The sequence below is a fragment of the Talpa occidentalis genome, unplaced genomic scaffold (genome assembly GCF_014898055.3).
Source record: "Talpa occidentalis isolate TD23 unplaced genomic scaffold, MPIMG_talOcc4v2.1 talOcc4.5, whole genome shotgun sequence".
In the NCBI taxonomy this organism is placed as follows: Eukaryota; Metazoa; Chordata; class Mammalia; order Eulipotyphla; family Talpidae; genus Talpa; species Talpa occidentalis.
The window spans coordinates 98350299-98363174 of record NW_023604861.1 but is presented as its reverse complement, the minus strand read 5'-3'; the positions used below and the strand labels follow the sequence as shown (position 1 = coordinate 98363174).

At 43.3% G+C, this 12876-nt stretch overlaps 1 protein-coding gene across 2 annotated transcripts; it reads left to right on the top strand.

Annotated features, from left to right (window-relative positions):
* The first annotated feature begins 1753 nt into the window (after positions 1 to 1753).
* LOC129146980 (zinc finger protein 514-like) lies at positions 1754 to 9544 on the top strand. Of its 2 annotated transcripts, none has more exons than XM_054701872.1 (5): positions 1754 to 2037; positions 3438 to 3493; positions 4071 to 4197; positions 4553 to 4648; positions 7223 to 9544. In XM_054701872.1, the coding sequence occupies exons 1-5, from the start codon at positions 2019 to 2021 to the stop codon at positions 7900 to 7902; spliced, it is 978 nt and encodes a 325-aa protein (XP_054557847.1). In that variant the 5' UTR covers positions 1754 to 2018; the 3' UTR covers positions 7903 to 9544. The 2 variants fall into 2 exon arrangements, with proteins under 2 accessions (XP_054557847.1, XP_054557848.1); XM_054701873.1 differs by lacking the exon at positions 7223 to 9544 and adding an exon at positions 5515 to 6173.
* Positions 9545 to 12876: the final 3332 nt, after the last annotated feature.

Here is a 12876-nt window from a genome sequence, read left to right as displayed (position 1 = left end):
AGAAGCAGTGGAACCTCTCAAGAGAATGGTGTTACTGTGTGGCTAAGGGATGTGGTGGCCTAGAACAAAGGAGAGGTGGACAGGTAGGCTGATTTTTAAAGAAAATTTAGAGCATGGTAACTGGTTGGATATGAGAATGAAGTGATCTGATGTCAACTGAAAATTACAGACACTAGTAGGCCAATGTCAAAAGGAAAGGTATCAGGGACAGGCAGTGTCCCACTAGTTCCTCTGAAGAAGTTCCATTTCTACGTAGTTACCTTGTGCCACCAATGAGATCAACATTGTTTCTCATTTGTCCATCTTCTCATGCTTTGGTTCGAGAGCAAGAAAAGAACAAAAACTGTACCAACCATGCTTCCCAGGGAAGTCACCGCTCTATCCATCCGGGTTTTGGGAGGAAGAGGACTTACTTGCTGGGCACTTGCTGTGCCATGGTGGCCATCAGCGCCAAGATGCGAAGTGGTGTAAGTGAACCAGGCTGAAAGAAAGACAGGAAAACGGCCTTTTTACCCTGATATAATGGGTTACTTCTCCCCAAAGTCCTAAGTACCATCTGTAAACCAATCTTTCAGGTCTCTTCTTTGGTTGAGGACTGCCTCCAGAGAACTATCGTTTTAATATTCAGCCATTTCCCCGTTTGTTTTAGTTCCTAAATGACATCCATTTCTGGAACAGGACAAAGTCTGAATCGTCCCGGCTGAACTAAATCAGGGTGACAGGGAGAAAAGTGGAGCAGAAACAGCCATAGAATAGTCAGGGGCCTCCCTTGTGGCGCAAGGGGTTAAGCACCACACTATGAAGCAATCTGCAGCCTCTGCAGCAAGAGTTCGATCCCTGGCCGGCCAGGGAGCAACCCACTCGGCACAGCAGACCTCTCCTGTCTCACCCGCTGCTCCCCTCAGCAGTGTACTACAGTCAATCAGTCTGTTCTGCTTCCCACTCTGTCTCTGGTGGATCCTCTCACCCCCCCCCCCCCCGCATCTCTGGCCTGTACCCCAGCTCTTGTATGCATAAATAAATAAATCTTTTAAAAAAAGAGAGAGAGAGAGAGAGAGAAAGAAAAAAGAATAGCAGTCAGTAGCTAGGAGTGAGCCGTCAGTCAGTATCTCTTGGGTGCCATCTAAGAAGCACATGCCTGGAGGCTCCTGGAAACCCTTATTTGACAGATTCAGGGGTTCGATCCTGGCTTCTCTTTTTAACAAATTTCCAGGGACTTCAATCGGAAAGCCCCAAACCATCGTATGGGACCCAGATTTTAAAAATCGCACCTCAAGATGGTAGTTAGTTTCAGTTCTCAGACCATCAGGGTATAGGGTGAAACTCTACTCAGCTGGATGTTACCGCGAAGCAGCAGCCAATCTCGCCAGGACCCAGGCGCTGCTCTTTCGGCGCCGGAAGACCCGCCCCTGACGACTCCGCCACTGACCGGGAGGCCAATCTGCGCAGGCTCGCGAAGTGCCTGGGTGGGGATAGGGGTGGGTGGGGGCTGAAGCGGGTTGGGAGTGGGTGTCGCTGACTCTCGATAGTTTGGCAACCCGGGATCGCAAGACTGCGCTGGGCACCGCCCCTGAAGTCCTTGCAGAGGTGGGAGTGTCCCGCCACTGCCCGCCTGCGAGAGGCTGTGATCACCTGGAACTGGGGACAGAATAGCAGGGTCCGTCCGTGCCCCCTTAAGGCTCTCCAGGCGGAGGAGCGCTGGGCATCTGGGTGGCGGGAGTGGCCGCGGCCCTGCCTCCTGGCGGTGCTCGCTGCGGGCGTGGAGAGCGCGCGCTCCAGTGGGACAGAAGCCCCGCGCAGGGCACCCGCGCTCCCCGCCCGCGCGGGGCTCATGCATGGTATGACAACCCTGCTTTGGCCTTTCTGTGCGGCTGGACATCGCGACCAGAGGGGAATGCCCCTGTCACCCAGCTTGCTCCCCGCTTCCTGAACCCTCAGGAGGCCAGAAGACCTCAGGGTCTGTGCTGAAGGACTGAGATTTGGACCTAGTGAAAGGACGTCGCCCTTTAGCCCCAGCTATGGACTCGACAGCATCAGGTTTGCTCTCAAGTTTGCAAAGGGCCAGAATCCCTCCTGGGGAGTTAGTTGGGACTCTAGGAGGAAGAGGACCCTAGAGAGAGGCCTGGGGATCCCACTGGAGAGGCAGAGTCTGCAACTACCTTCCCTGGCCCAGGGGCATGAAGTCCCAGCATCCTGAGACCAAAGTGGAGGTGGAAGGGATGGCCAGGAGGACAGGTCCCAAAGACATGCCTTGCAAGAGGCGAGGGCGCAGGGCAGGAGAGGATCTCTTGCTGCTGTGGCAGGGGAAGAGCAAACACCTGTGAGGAGCAGGGCTTAGTGGGGATCCTTGGAGCCTTGCCACCCATGTCCTTTACCACTTCATTATGTAATAAGACTCTTCCAGCCCTTCTAGCCTCCTACCTAACCCCACCCCCTTGTTGTTGGGGACAGTGCAATCCAGGTGACCCAGGAAGTTTTAAGCTACTCTTTTCTAAGTTAGAATGTGCAGCTCTTCACCAAGCGGACATTTTAATTTGACTTTTCATTCTTCACAAAAGCCCAAGGTCACAGACCTGGCCACTGGCAGAACTGAGTCAAATCTTTGGGGCGCTCACACCTTCTCCTTCCCCCTTAGGTGCTTGCTACTCAGTGTGGTCTGTAGGCCAGCAGCCCTGGCAGCACCTGGAAGCTCTGGGAATGCAGATTCTTGGGCCCTTCCCCACATGCCCTGAGCCACAGTCCATGTAACAGGACCCTCAGGCATCCATTGCACATTGGGTTGAGAAGTGTCGGCTCCACTGTACTCTGCCACCTCCCACTTGTTTGCTTTGTTGTTGGCCTTAACCATGTCTCTGGCCCTGGTGGGAGTAGTTTTGTTTTCAAATGTCAAATATTTACAAGTCCTATAATAGAGGGTCTCTCAGAATATGCCACAGAGACATAAGGGTGCTTGAGAACAGGGAGGCCAGCTTCTCAGGAAGAACTGGACTAGGCTGTGTTGCCAAGGACAAGGGAAGGTGAATATTTTTCCCCTTGAAAGTTTTCTGCCTCTCCTTGTGGTTTACTGGGCCTTGTTTTGTACTGTTAACCTGTCTTATCCCTGCAGGCTGGACTTTAAGTTCCTTGAAGGTCTCTTCTGTGTTTATGCTTTCAAAAGCCTAGGAGAGGACCTACATTTGGAAATGCAGGGTTTACTGCCTAAGGGCGTGGCCACCTTGTGGTTAGACTTCAACTGCTTGCAGTTGGGGACAGATGGGGTGGCAGTGCAGGGGTGTTTGTCTGTGATGTGTGCAGTTAGAGGCTGCCCCTGAGCTCCCTCTGTCCCCAAAGCATGGAGGTGATTCTCATGGTTGTGTAGGGATCTCCAGCTGGGGGGCCTGGGAGCTATAAACACCATAAGGATTAGCCTAGTTCCCCCTTCTCTGTTCTTCTTCCAGGGACATGCCCAGGAGAAAAGGGAACAGCTAGTTTGTTGCTGCAAACCAGGCTCCAGGTGAGTTGGAATTCCCTGAATTTTCCTCCAATGCCTGAGCTGTGGCTATCTTTGCCTCTTTCTCTGGAGACTCTTTGTTCCTGAGGGGACCTGACCCCAACTCCTGCTGTGCAGGCTGCACCCATCAAGGTGGATGCTGGCTTCCCTGTCCTTGCCGTCTCCTCGCTGCTCTGTGCACACTTCTCATGTGCTCTGGGTTGTTTCTGTACTGGGCACTAGGATGAGCAGCAAGTAATAGGAGAGAGACCTGGCCTTGGAGGAGTGTTACGCCCACAGTGGTGAGGACACTCTGTTGCTCAGGATGAACCCCATTCACCCTAAGCATGTGTGTAATGGCAGATGAGGTGGCAGATGAGGTGGCACAGACCGGCCTTTCCATTGAATTTGGGGAGAAATTTCTGGAACACCTTAAAATAATACTTTGACATGAAAAAACAAAACAAAACTGGGAATTGTGACAGCTAGGAATTCTTAGAGTCTCTTCTTGCACAACCCCAGGTTCTTAGATATCCAAAATTTTTCTCCTCAAGGCATGAGTGTGTACCCTGAGGCTGCATCACTGTCTTTTGCCTTTCAGGACATGATGACATTTAAGGATGTGGCTGTCCAATTCACCCCATGGGAATGGGGGCAGTTGGACCTTGCACAGAAGGACCTGTACAGGGAGGTCATGCTGGAAAACTTCAAGAATCTGGCCTCCTTGGGTAAGTACAACTGCTCTAAAGCCCAAAGCCTGTGCACTAGGCCATACTTGTTTTCTTGGGTCTCAAAACTGAGATGCTTCTCTGCCAGTTGGCTCAGTTTTGTCTTTAGGTTCTGGATTCAGATATTCATATTCTCTTGGAGGCATGGAAATAAGAGTCCTTCTGTTCCTCATTTCTAGGGAAAGTCCTGCTCAGAGCATTTGGAATGAGAAATGTTATGATTCTGTACCTGATATTACTCATTACATATTCTTTGGAGCTAACCTAACCTATATTTCTCCCACCTAAAGACCAAGGTCCAGCGGCTTAGCTTCTAACATACATGGTCATTATCCTTTTCTTTCTGTACCATCAGGGCTTCCAGTAACCAAACCATATGTGATCTGCCAACTAGAGGAAGGGGAAGAGCCCTGTGTGTTAGAGGGGGAAATCTCAAAAGGTGCCCACTCAGGTGAGTGATATGAGTGAGATCTCAGTAATATCACAGGTAATAACAACCAGCACTGGTGGGAAATTGCTGTGAACCCTTGGGCTCTCTTTGAAAGGTGAAGTTGCTTGCCAGGAGCTCTTGCCTACTATTTTTAATATTCATAGGCTTTATAATTATCTTAGGCATTAGAATAAGAGATGTTCGTTTTCTTCTCTAGCATTTACTCTTCCTTTGGTACCCTTCTCCCTGCAGGTCCACTATATATCACACAGTCAGTGTTATCTGGGGCTTAAGTCATGAATGGTCAGGTGCTCCTATATCATCAGGATTCAGGGAGTTAGCAGATGATCAAACAGAAGAACAGTTGGGAAGCTTAGAAATTAAAGGGTTACAGACAAGGACAGATATGATATTAGGAAGAGGTGAGGAAAACTGCAAAATGATGAAACTGAACCGCAACAGAGGTGTTTCCAGGAACAAACACTATTTTAGTGTAGCATCTCTTTGATACTGTTTATTCCAGGAGACTTGAGAGTACCTGGAAGGGTCCACAAGGATCTCTGATCCAGAATTGGAGCAGAATTCTGGACTCAAAGCTCTCCTGACTGCCATGTGTAGCTGAAGCATAGTGGAGGCAGTTTTCAGTCTGTGCTTATTTCTTTCTCTGAGGCAGGGTTCAGAGCCTCAGGCCAGAGCTGAGGATCAGAAAGCAGCACTCAAGTCCTGAGAGCATTGTCTGGGCCTGTTCATAGGAGCCTGGAATAGAAGATAGTGAGATACTGATATTGTCTGTACTCTCATTTTCTTGGTTATCTTTTCTTCCTGAATAAGAAGGGTCAGAATCTAGATCTAGTCTTGTGATCAATATCTACAATATTGTGTTTCAGAATTTCTTGGGGAATTTGTGAAGCATTCAGATTGCAGGAGCCACACAAGACCTCTTGACTCAGCATCTGCCCTCTGGGAACACTGGTTAGACATTGCCAGTCATTTCCCTTTTCAGAAGTATCTTTATTGTATTGTATAATTTTCTGTTGTTGAAACAAATTTCCCAAACTTATGGCTTAAAGCATTACAAGTTGATTCTAGGTCAGAAGTCTGGTATGGGTCCACATGATTAAAACCAAGATTTCATCAGAGCTACATTCCTTTCTGGAGTATCAAGGGGCAAATCTGTTTCCTGGTCATTTGAGTAGCTGGCAGATCCAGTTCCTTTTAGTGAACAGTGAGGTCCTCATGATCCTGCCAGCTGCAATGGGAGAGGTGGCCCCAGCTTTTAGAGATGGCAACATTCCTTGTCTCGTGATGTCCTTCTTCCACTTTCATGCATAAAATTGGTTGAGTTCTCACACATTATGTCTTTCTGACCCCGCCAAAAATATTCTTTGATTTGAAGGATTAGTGTGATTAGATGGGGCCCATCTGAATAATCCAGCATAATTTCCTCATCTAAAGTGTTGTGCTGTTAATCACATCTGCATAGACCCTTTTTCCATGCCAAGGTAGCATATTTATAGGTTCTGGGATTTGAACAGTGGTATTGTAGGGAAGAATTATTTTGCCTATCGGTTTATCTCTTGTTCTATATTATATATAGTAATATAATACATATTATATGTGTATGTATATAATACACAATAATGTGTGGTGTAGACTGATGTGCTGATACAAGATTTGTAGAGGCCATCTACCTACCCTCCTCTTGTTTTTTCAATCTTTGCTCTTATTTTGTGTTCTGGAATCCAAACATCATTCTTTCAAGTTTTCCCAATCACCTACTTGTTGCTTTTTAACCCCAAAATCTTTTCAGACATTTGCCATTCTTAATGAAACTGTATATTTCTTTTAGATATTATTTTTTTTAATATTTATTTATGCATACAAGAATTGGGGTACAGGCCAGAGGTGTGGAGGGTGAGAGAATTCACCAGAGACAGAGTGGGACACAGAACAGGCATATCTACTGAAATACACTGCTGAGGGGAGCAGTGGGCAAGGCAGGAAAGCTCTGCTGTGCCATGTGGATCAGCTCCCTTATCTGGGATCGAACTCATGGCCACAGTGGCTGACAATAGCTTGATAGTGCTGAGAATTTAACCCCTGCTCCACCAGGAAGACCCCTTCTCTCAGCTTTATCGGTTGCGTCTTAATCCCTTGCACCACCAGGGAGGCCCCTTAGATATTATTTTAAAGCTTAATTCTTTTACATCCATTATAGGACTTCATTATCTTTCATTATATAGAATAGGTAATGTTGAATGTTCACCTCAGCACCCCTACCATCACTGGGAAAGAAGGCTTTAAGTCATGGAGTCAATGCTAAGTAGAAAATTTCCAGAGAAATATTTTTTCCAGGTATCATCAATGGAAAAACACATTAGTGATGGTACAAGTCCCTTCAAACAACAACAATAACCTGTGGTTGTGTTGTTTACTAGTTAGAAATGGATCTGAAAAGATGGCAAAGACATCTGAAAAGAAATACCACTTACTCATGAGTCTACAAGCATGCTTAGGAGGATAATGAATGGAGGGAATTTGGAAGAAGTTTAGATTTAAGATCTGTCACTATTAACCAGCACAGTGTTCCCACAGGTGAAGGATCCTATAAATGTGATACAGAATTCAGACAGACTTCAGGGAGAAGTAATTGTCAAAAAATCCATCCAGGGAAGAAGTCATGTAAGTGTAATGAATGTGGGAAGTCCTTTCATTTCCAATCAGAACTTAGGCGCCATCAGAGATGTCATACTGGAGAAAAGCCCTATGAATGCAGGGAATGTGGAAGAGCCTTTGGTCATATTTCATCCCTTATTAAACATCAGAGAACTCATACTGGAGAAAAGCCCTATGAATGCAGTGAATGTGGGAGAACCTTCAGCCAGAGTTCATCTCTTGTTCTACATTATAGATTTCATACTGGAGAGAGACCCTACAAATGTAATGAATGTGGAAGAGCCTTTGGGCATACTTCATCCCTTATTAAACACCAGAGAATTCATACTGGAGAAAAGCCCTATGAATGCAGGGAATGTGGGAGAAACTTCAGCCAGAGTTCATCTCTCATTGTACATTATAGATTTCATACTGGAGAGAGACCCTACAAATGTAATAAATGTGGGCGAGCCTTCAGCCAGAGTTCATCTCTCACTCAACATTATAGATTTCATACAGGAGAAAAGCCCTACAAATGTAACGAATGTGGGAGAGGCTTTGCTCATACTGCATCCCTTCTTAAACATCAGAAAAGTCATGCTGGAAAAAATGCTTTGTGAACTTAGCAAATACAGGAAGGCTTTTTGCTGGAGAATATATATTGAGGAGAGATCCTATATTATAATGTATGTGGGAAGACTAGGTTAGAGGACACATCTTGCTCAACATCAGAAGGTATATACTAAGGAGAAGCGTTGTCAATGTCAAAAGAGAGAAGAGCTTACCTTACACCTTCTCCCTTACAGAACACTAGTAATTCATTTAGTGAGAAGCAAGTGAATGTAATGAATGGAAAAGTTTTATTTTGAGTGCACACATTATCCAATAGCTGAGAGTTTATAATAGGCATCAGAGAATTCATCCTTCAGGAAATTTTTGTGGATTTGGTAATGTGGGAGAACCCCCTGCCAAATCTCTTCCCTTTATTAATATCTGTGAAATTATTTCTACTAGTCAGAAATGGTGGCGATGAAATGCACGTGGGAAAGTCTTCATAGATGTCCATCCATTTCTACATCAGAGAATTTGTACTGGAGTGATTCTTGAAATTTAACAAAACTGGAACACCCATTAATATAGTTTAGACCTCAACATTCAATAAGGCTTCACCCCAGTGAGGAAAGTTGCTTTGCAGACCTGACATTATGAATCTAGAGCAGAAAGGAAACTGAGAAATCACCTGGCCAGGTGATTTTCACCAGATGTGCTTACATTTACAACTGAAGTATGTTCTTCCTCCCTATCCTGTTATTGAGGGAATGGGGTGATCTTGTATGGGTAAAGAGAAGGCGGCCAAGACTGGCAGAGCAACATCCATGATCTAGCCCAGCCATTTTTAGAGCTAAGGAAAGCTATCTTCAGTTAAATTCCATGTCCTGACCTGCAGCCTAATTGGGCTTCCTTCCTCCTGGCTCACAGCCATAGCTGGGGACTTGAGAGACTGAAGGCCTTCTCTGTATAAAACCCCATGAACTTCTTTCTCTGTAACATGTCTTACCTTTCCCTAAGACAGTTTGAGCAAAAAACAATTTTTATCAGATCTTTATGCTACTAGATTTGGATTTTTAAAAATAAAATGAAAAATTTTTGTACATTATAGTCACTAATATATGGGTATTAAACAAAAGCAAAACCTGAAAAACATTGTAAATGATATAGCCAGATGCCAGGGACACATATTGTTTAGTTCCAATATATGAAATGTACAGAAAAGGCAAATCTTAAGAGGCAAAGTAGGTTAGTAGCTGCCTAGAACTGGGAATAGCAAGTGTGGTAACAACTGGGAGTGACTTCAATGTTAGAAGAATCTTACTAGGGTGAAGGAAATATTCTAAAAGAGGATTGTGGCAAACTTACTAAAAATCATTGCATTGTGCACATAAATGGGTGAATTTTATGGTATGTAATACCTCTAATCAATTAAAAAATCCAATACAGTAAGTCCTCACTTAATGATTTCAGTATGTCCTTTTATTGAGCTTAAATTGAAATGATATGTAATGAAAGGAAATCCTCAAATAACTTAATTTCTATCTATGTCATATGGAATATTTTTTCTCATTAGTGTCATAAAGAAACATTAAACTCCATGTTTTTCAAGGAACTGCCATAAATAGGTATATAACCTACTGCTAAAATTATTTTCCTGTCTTCTCTATTATTTCAAAAGCCATTTGTGTGTCTTTGGTATCAGTTTTTATTTCCTGTAATTTTTATCTCTAAGCTTATTGTGTCTCGAGTTCATATGTTGGTTCTTTAGCTTATAAAGAGAAACAAGGACTATGAGTTGCAAGAACTGGAGGATTCTTGACTAAAGCGAATTAGCTTATACTAGAACATTGTTTCAAGTATTTAGAGTCTAGAGGAGGAAGCCAAGCCCAAAGTTCAGGGACCCAGTTTGCACTGGCTTCATGCAGACAGAAAGAAAAAGAAGTCAGCAAATGAAAAACAAAACAGTATGTTGACACAGGGGTTGGTATGACACTTTAGGCAGAAGTCATTCATTATCAGGGTCATCTATTCATTCCAAGGATGTTGATCCACCATATGTATTAAAGCTCAAATGCTTCTAGAGTATCTTGGAGAATCCTCAGTTTGAAGTCTTTTGGACTAGGCTGCCAGTAGTGTCAATTTTGATTTTCTTTTTTTAATTGTGAATTGTATACCCAAGAGTTGACTCCCTGGAATTAGACTGTTGAATTTGTTCATAAGTGTACCTGTAAGTTTCCATACAATGAGGATCAAGAACAATTTTTCTCTGATGCCTCTTGTAATAGACAAAATCTCATGGTTGAAGACATAAAGAGGCTGTTTAGAAAGATGTGGGAAGGAGGAAGACCTCCTTTGTAATAGGAATGGTTATAGTTTATTATTCCCTTGCAGTATTTTGTCTAGTCTTGGAAGTGAAGTCCCTAAATAAATGGGCCTTCCAAATACCATTTGTTAGGGGGATAATTGATTATACCCACGCGAGTGAACCTTTTGGTCATAAGTCTTCTGGGAGTACCTTCAGCCAGGGAGCTAAAAGGATTCTGACAGTTTTGCTAACTTTAAGTTATGGATACCATTGGTTCTTTCAGTCTTCTAGTTGTGGATGGTACGAGCATCATGGTTTTTGAGTATGGGGTGGTACCACATGGAATTCTGTTATAGTGGTTCTTGCAAAATGTATGCCTTGATCACTTTATATAAAAGTCAGTCTGTCTCAGGTTGGAAGCACAAAATCAAGCTGTTTTTAGTGACTGTGAGGACTGTAGCTTTTCAGCTTATATATATATATGCTTCAAACATACATATAACATCTAAAACATTAAAAGCTCATGAAGGGTAGAAATTGGATAAAATCCATCTAAAGGTGTCTGAGGACCCTTGTGGATTTGGTTCCTGACCATGTCTCACCTTAGAATTTTTGAAGAACTGTGTTGACACATGACCTAAAAATAACTTGATAAAACCTGCCTTTTTATACTTTATTTGCCAATATTAAGATATTAACCAATTTGTCTGCATTGTGATGGGTAGTTTCATAGAAAATTATTCCACTTGAAGTCATCTGGCGCCCCCAGGAGGTCATCATGGGGGCACCAGAGATCATCTGAGTAAAGGGTAGACATTTCACCTTTTTCAGAATGGGGGTGTTAAGTGCTGATAATTTATAATGGCCTCTTTGAATTCCTCGAGAGATTTATTACCTCTTGAGGGTTTAGTTAAGAACCTTATCTTGATTAAGGTTAATTATGTGGTATAATGATAGATGGAGAATTTTCTTTCACTTCCATGTTTTCCGTAGCATGAGCCTCAAACCTTATAGAAGTAGACATTAGAAGAACTGAATCCTTAAGTTCAAGTCAGTCTCACAGTGGGCCCAGTAGATCCCAGAATCCAGGCTGTGGTTATTTCCCCAGTATGGAATACATAACTGGGCTAAATATAATCAATAACTGACAGACTCTCCACACAACTCCATCACCTTAGGGTGAGTGCTGTTATAGTAAGAAAGGCCAAGAGGAAGCCATTAGAATCACTTCTACTTACCAAAATAATAAAACAAAAGCACTGTAATGACCCCAAGAGATTGCAGAGATGGGTTAAGGACTTGAAAGATGCTTCCTACTAAGTCTGTATAAAACATCCACTGGTCTCTGCTTAAGACAGATGCATCTTGGTGAATGACAGGTGGGGACCCCAATTGGCAGCAATTGTTTCAGATGTGGTTTAATTGCTGGGACAAATAAACACGTCTTCTGGGACCTGGTATGCAACTGTTGCTCTGGTTGCTGTTTTTTCTAATCCTGTTAGTAAAGACCATCTGAAGCAGTATGCTTTCAGATCCAAAGTCAGCAGTGTACCTTCAGGTCTTACCTCAGGGATATATACCAGCTCTCCAGCCCAGTGTCACAATCTTGGCTGAAGGGAAGTCGTATGCATTTCTCTTCCATAGGCCATCAGACTGGCATGGGCATCAGTTAGGCTGATTGGATCTCGTGAGCAGAATGTGGTAATTATTCTGGATACATTGGTAATATACTTATATCCCAGAAAGTAGAAAATAAATCCCTTAAAAATCCAAACCTTCCATGCTAGTGAAATTTATAAAGACCTGGTGTTTTGGACATGTCAAGATATATTTCCAAACAAAGAAAAGTTGTTGCATCTGGCCCCTTAAGAGGGATCACTAAGAAAGATGCACAATGCCTAATAGGCCTTTTCAGCCTTGGAGGCAACATACATCTTAGTCAAATGTGCCACGCTGACCTATTTACTGAATGACCAGATAGCTGATAGTTTTGGGTGGGTCTCAGAATAAAAGCAGACTCTCTCCCACCCAGGGTCCTGTGTAATGTGCACTGTCATTGGACCTTCTGATCAAGAAGTTTCTTAAAAAACTGTACATATAGTTACCATACAATTTAGCATCTCATTGGCATTTATCCCAGAGAAATGAAAACTTATGCTCACAAAAACTTGCACATAACACCCCAAAGTACTGAAAACAAGGACTTGAAAAGATAATGGTACCACCACGTTCAATGCAGCATTATCCAAAATTAGCCAAAAGGTAGAAGCAACCCCATTGTCCACAGATGAAGTAACAAAATGTGATGTGTACACACAATGGCATTTTATTTAGTCTTTAAAAAGGAAGGAAATTATGACATGCTCCACGTGGGCGAAACTTGAGGACATAATGCCAAGGGAAATATTGTATGATTTTACTTATATGAGAATATAATAGACTCCTATTAACAGATCCCAGGAGCTGGGGAGCTCCTGTTTAATAGGTATACAGTTTCAGTTTTGCCAGATGAAAAGAGTTGTGGAGCTTGATGGTGGTGATTGTAGCTCAACAATTTGAACATCCTCAGTGACAATCAACAGTCACTTTAAATACGGCTGAGATAGCCAATGTATGTATTTTACCGAGTTAAAATTTCAGGATAAAGTATGTGAATATTCACATCATTTTTATTTATAATAGCCCCACACTGGAAACTAAGTATTTTACAATGTGTGAATGGTTAAGCAAAAAGGAA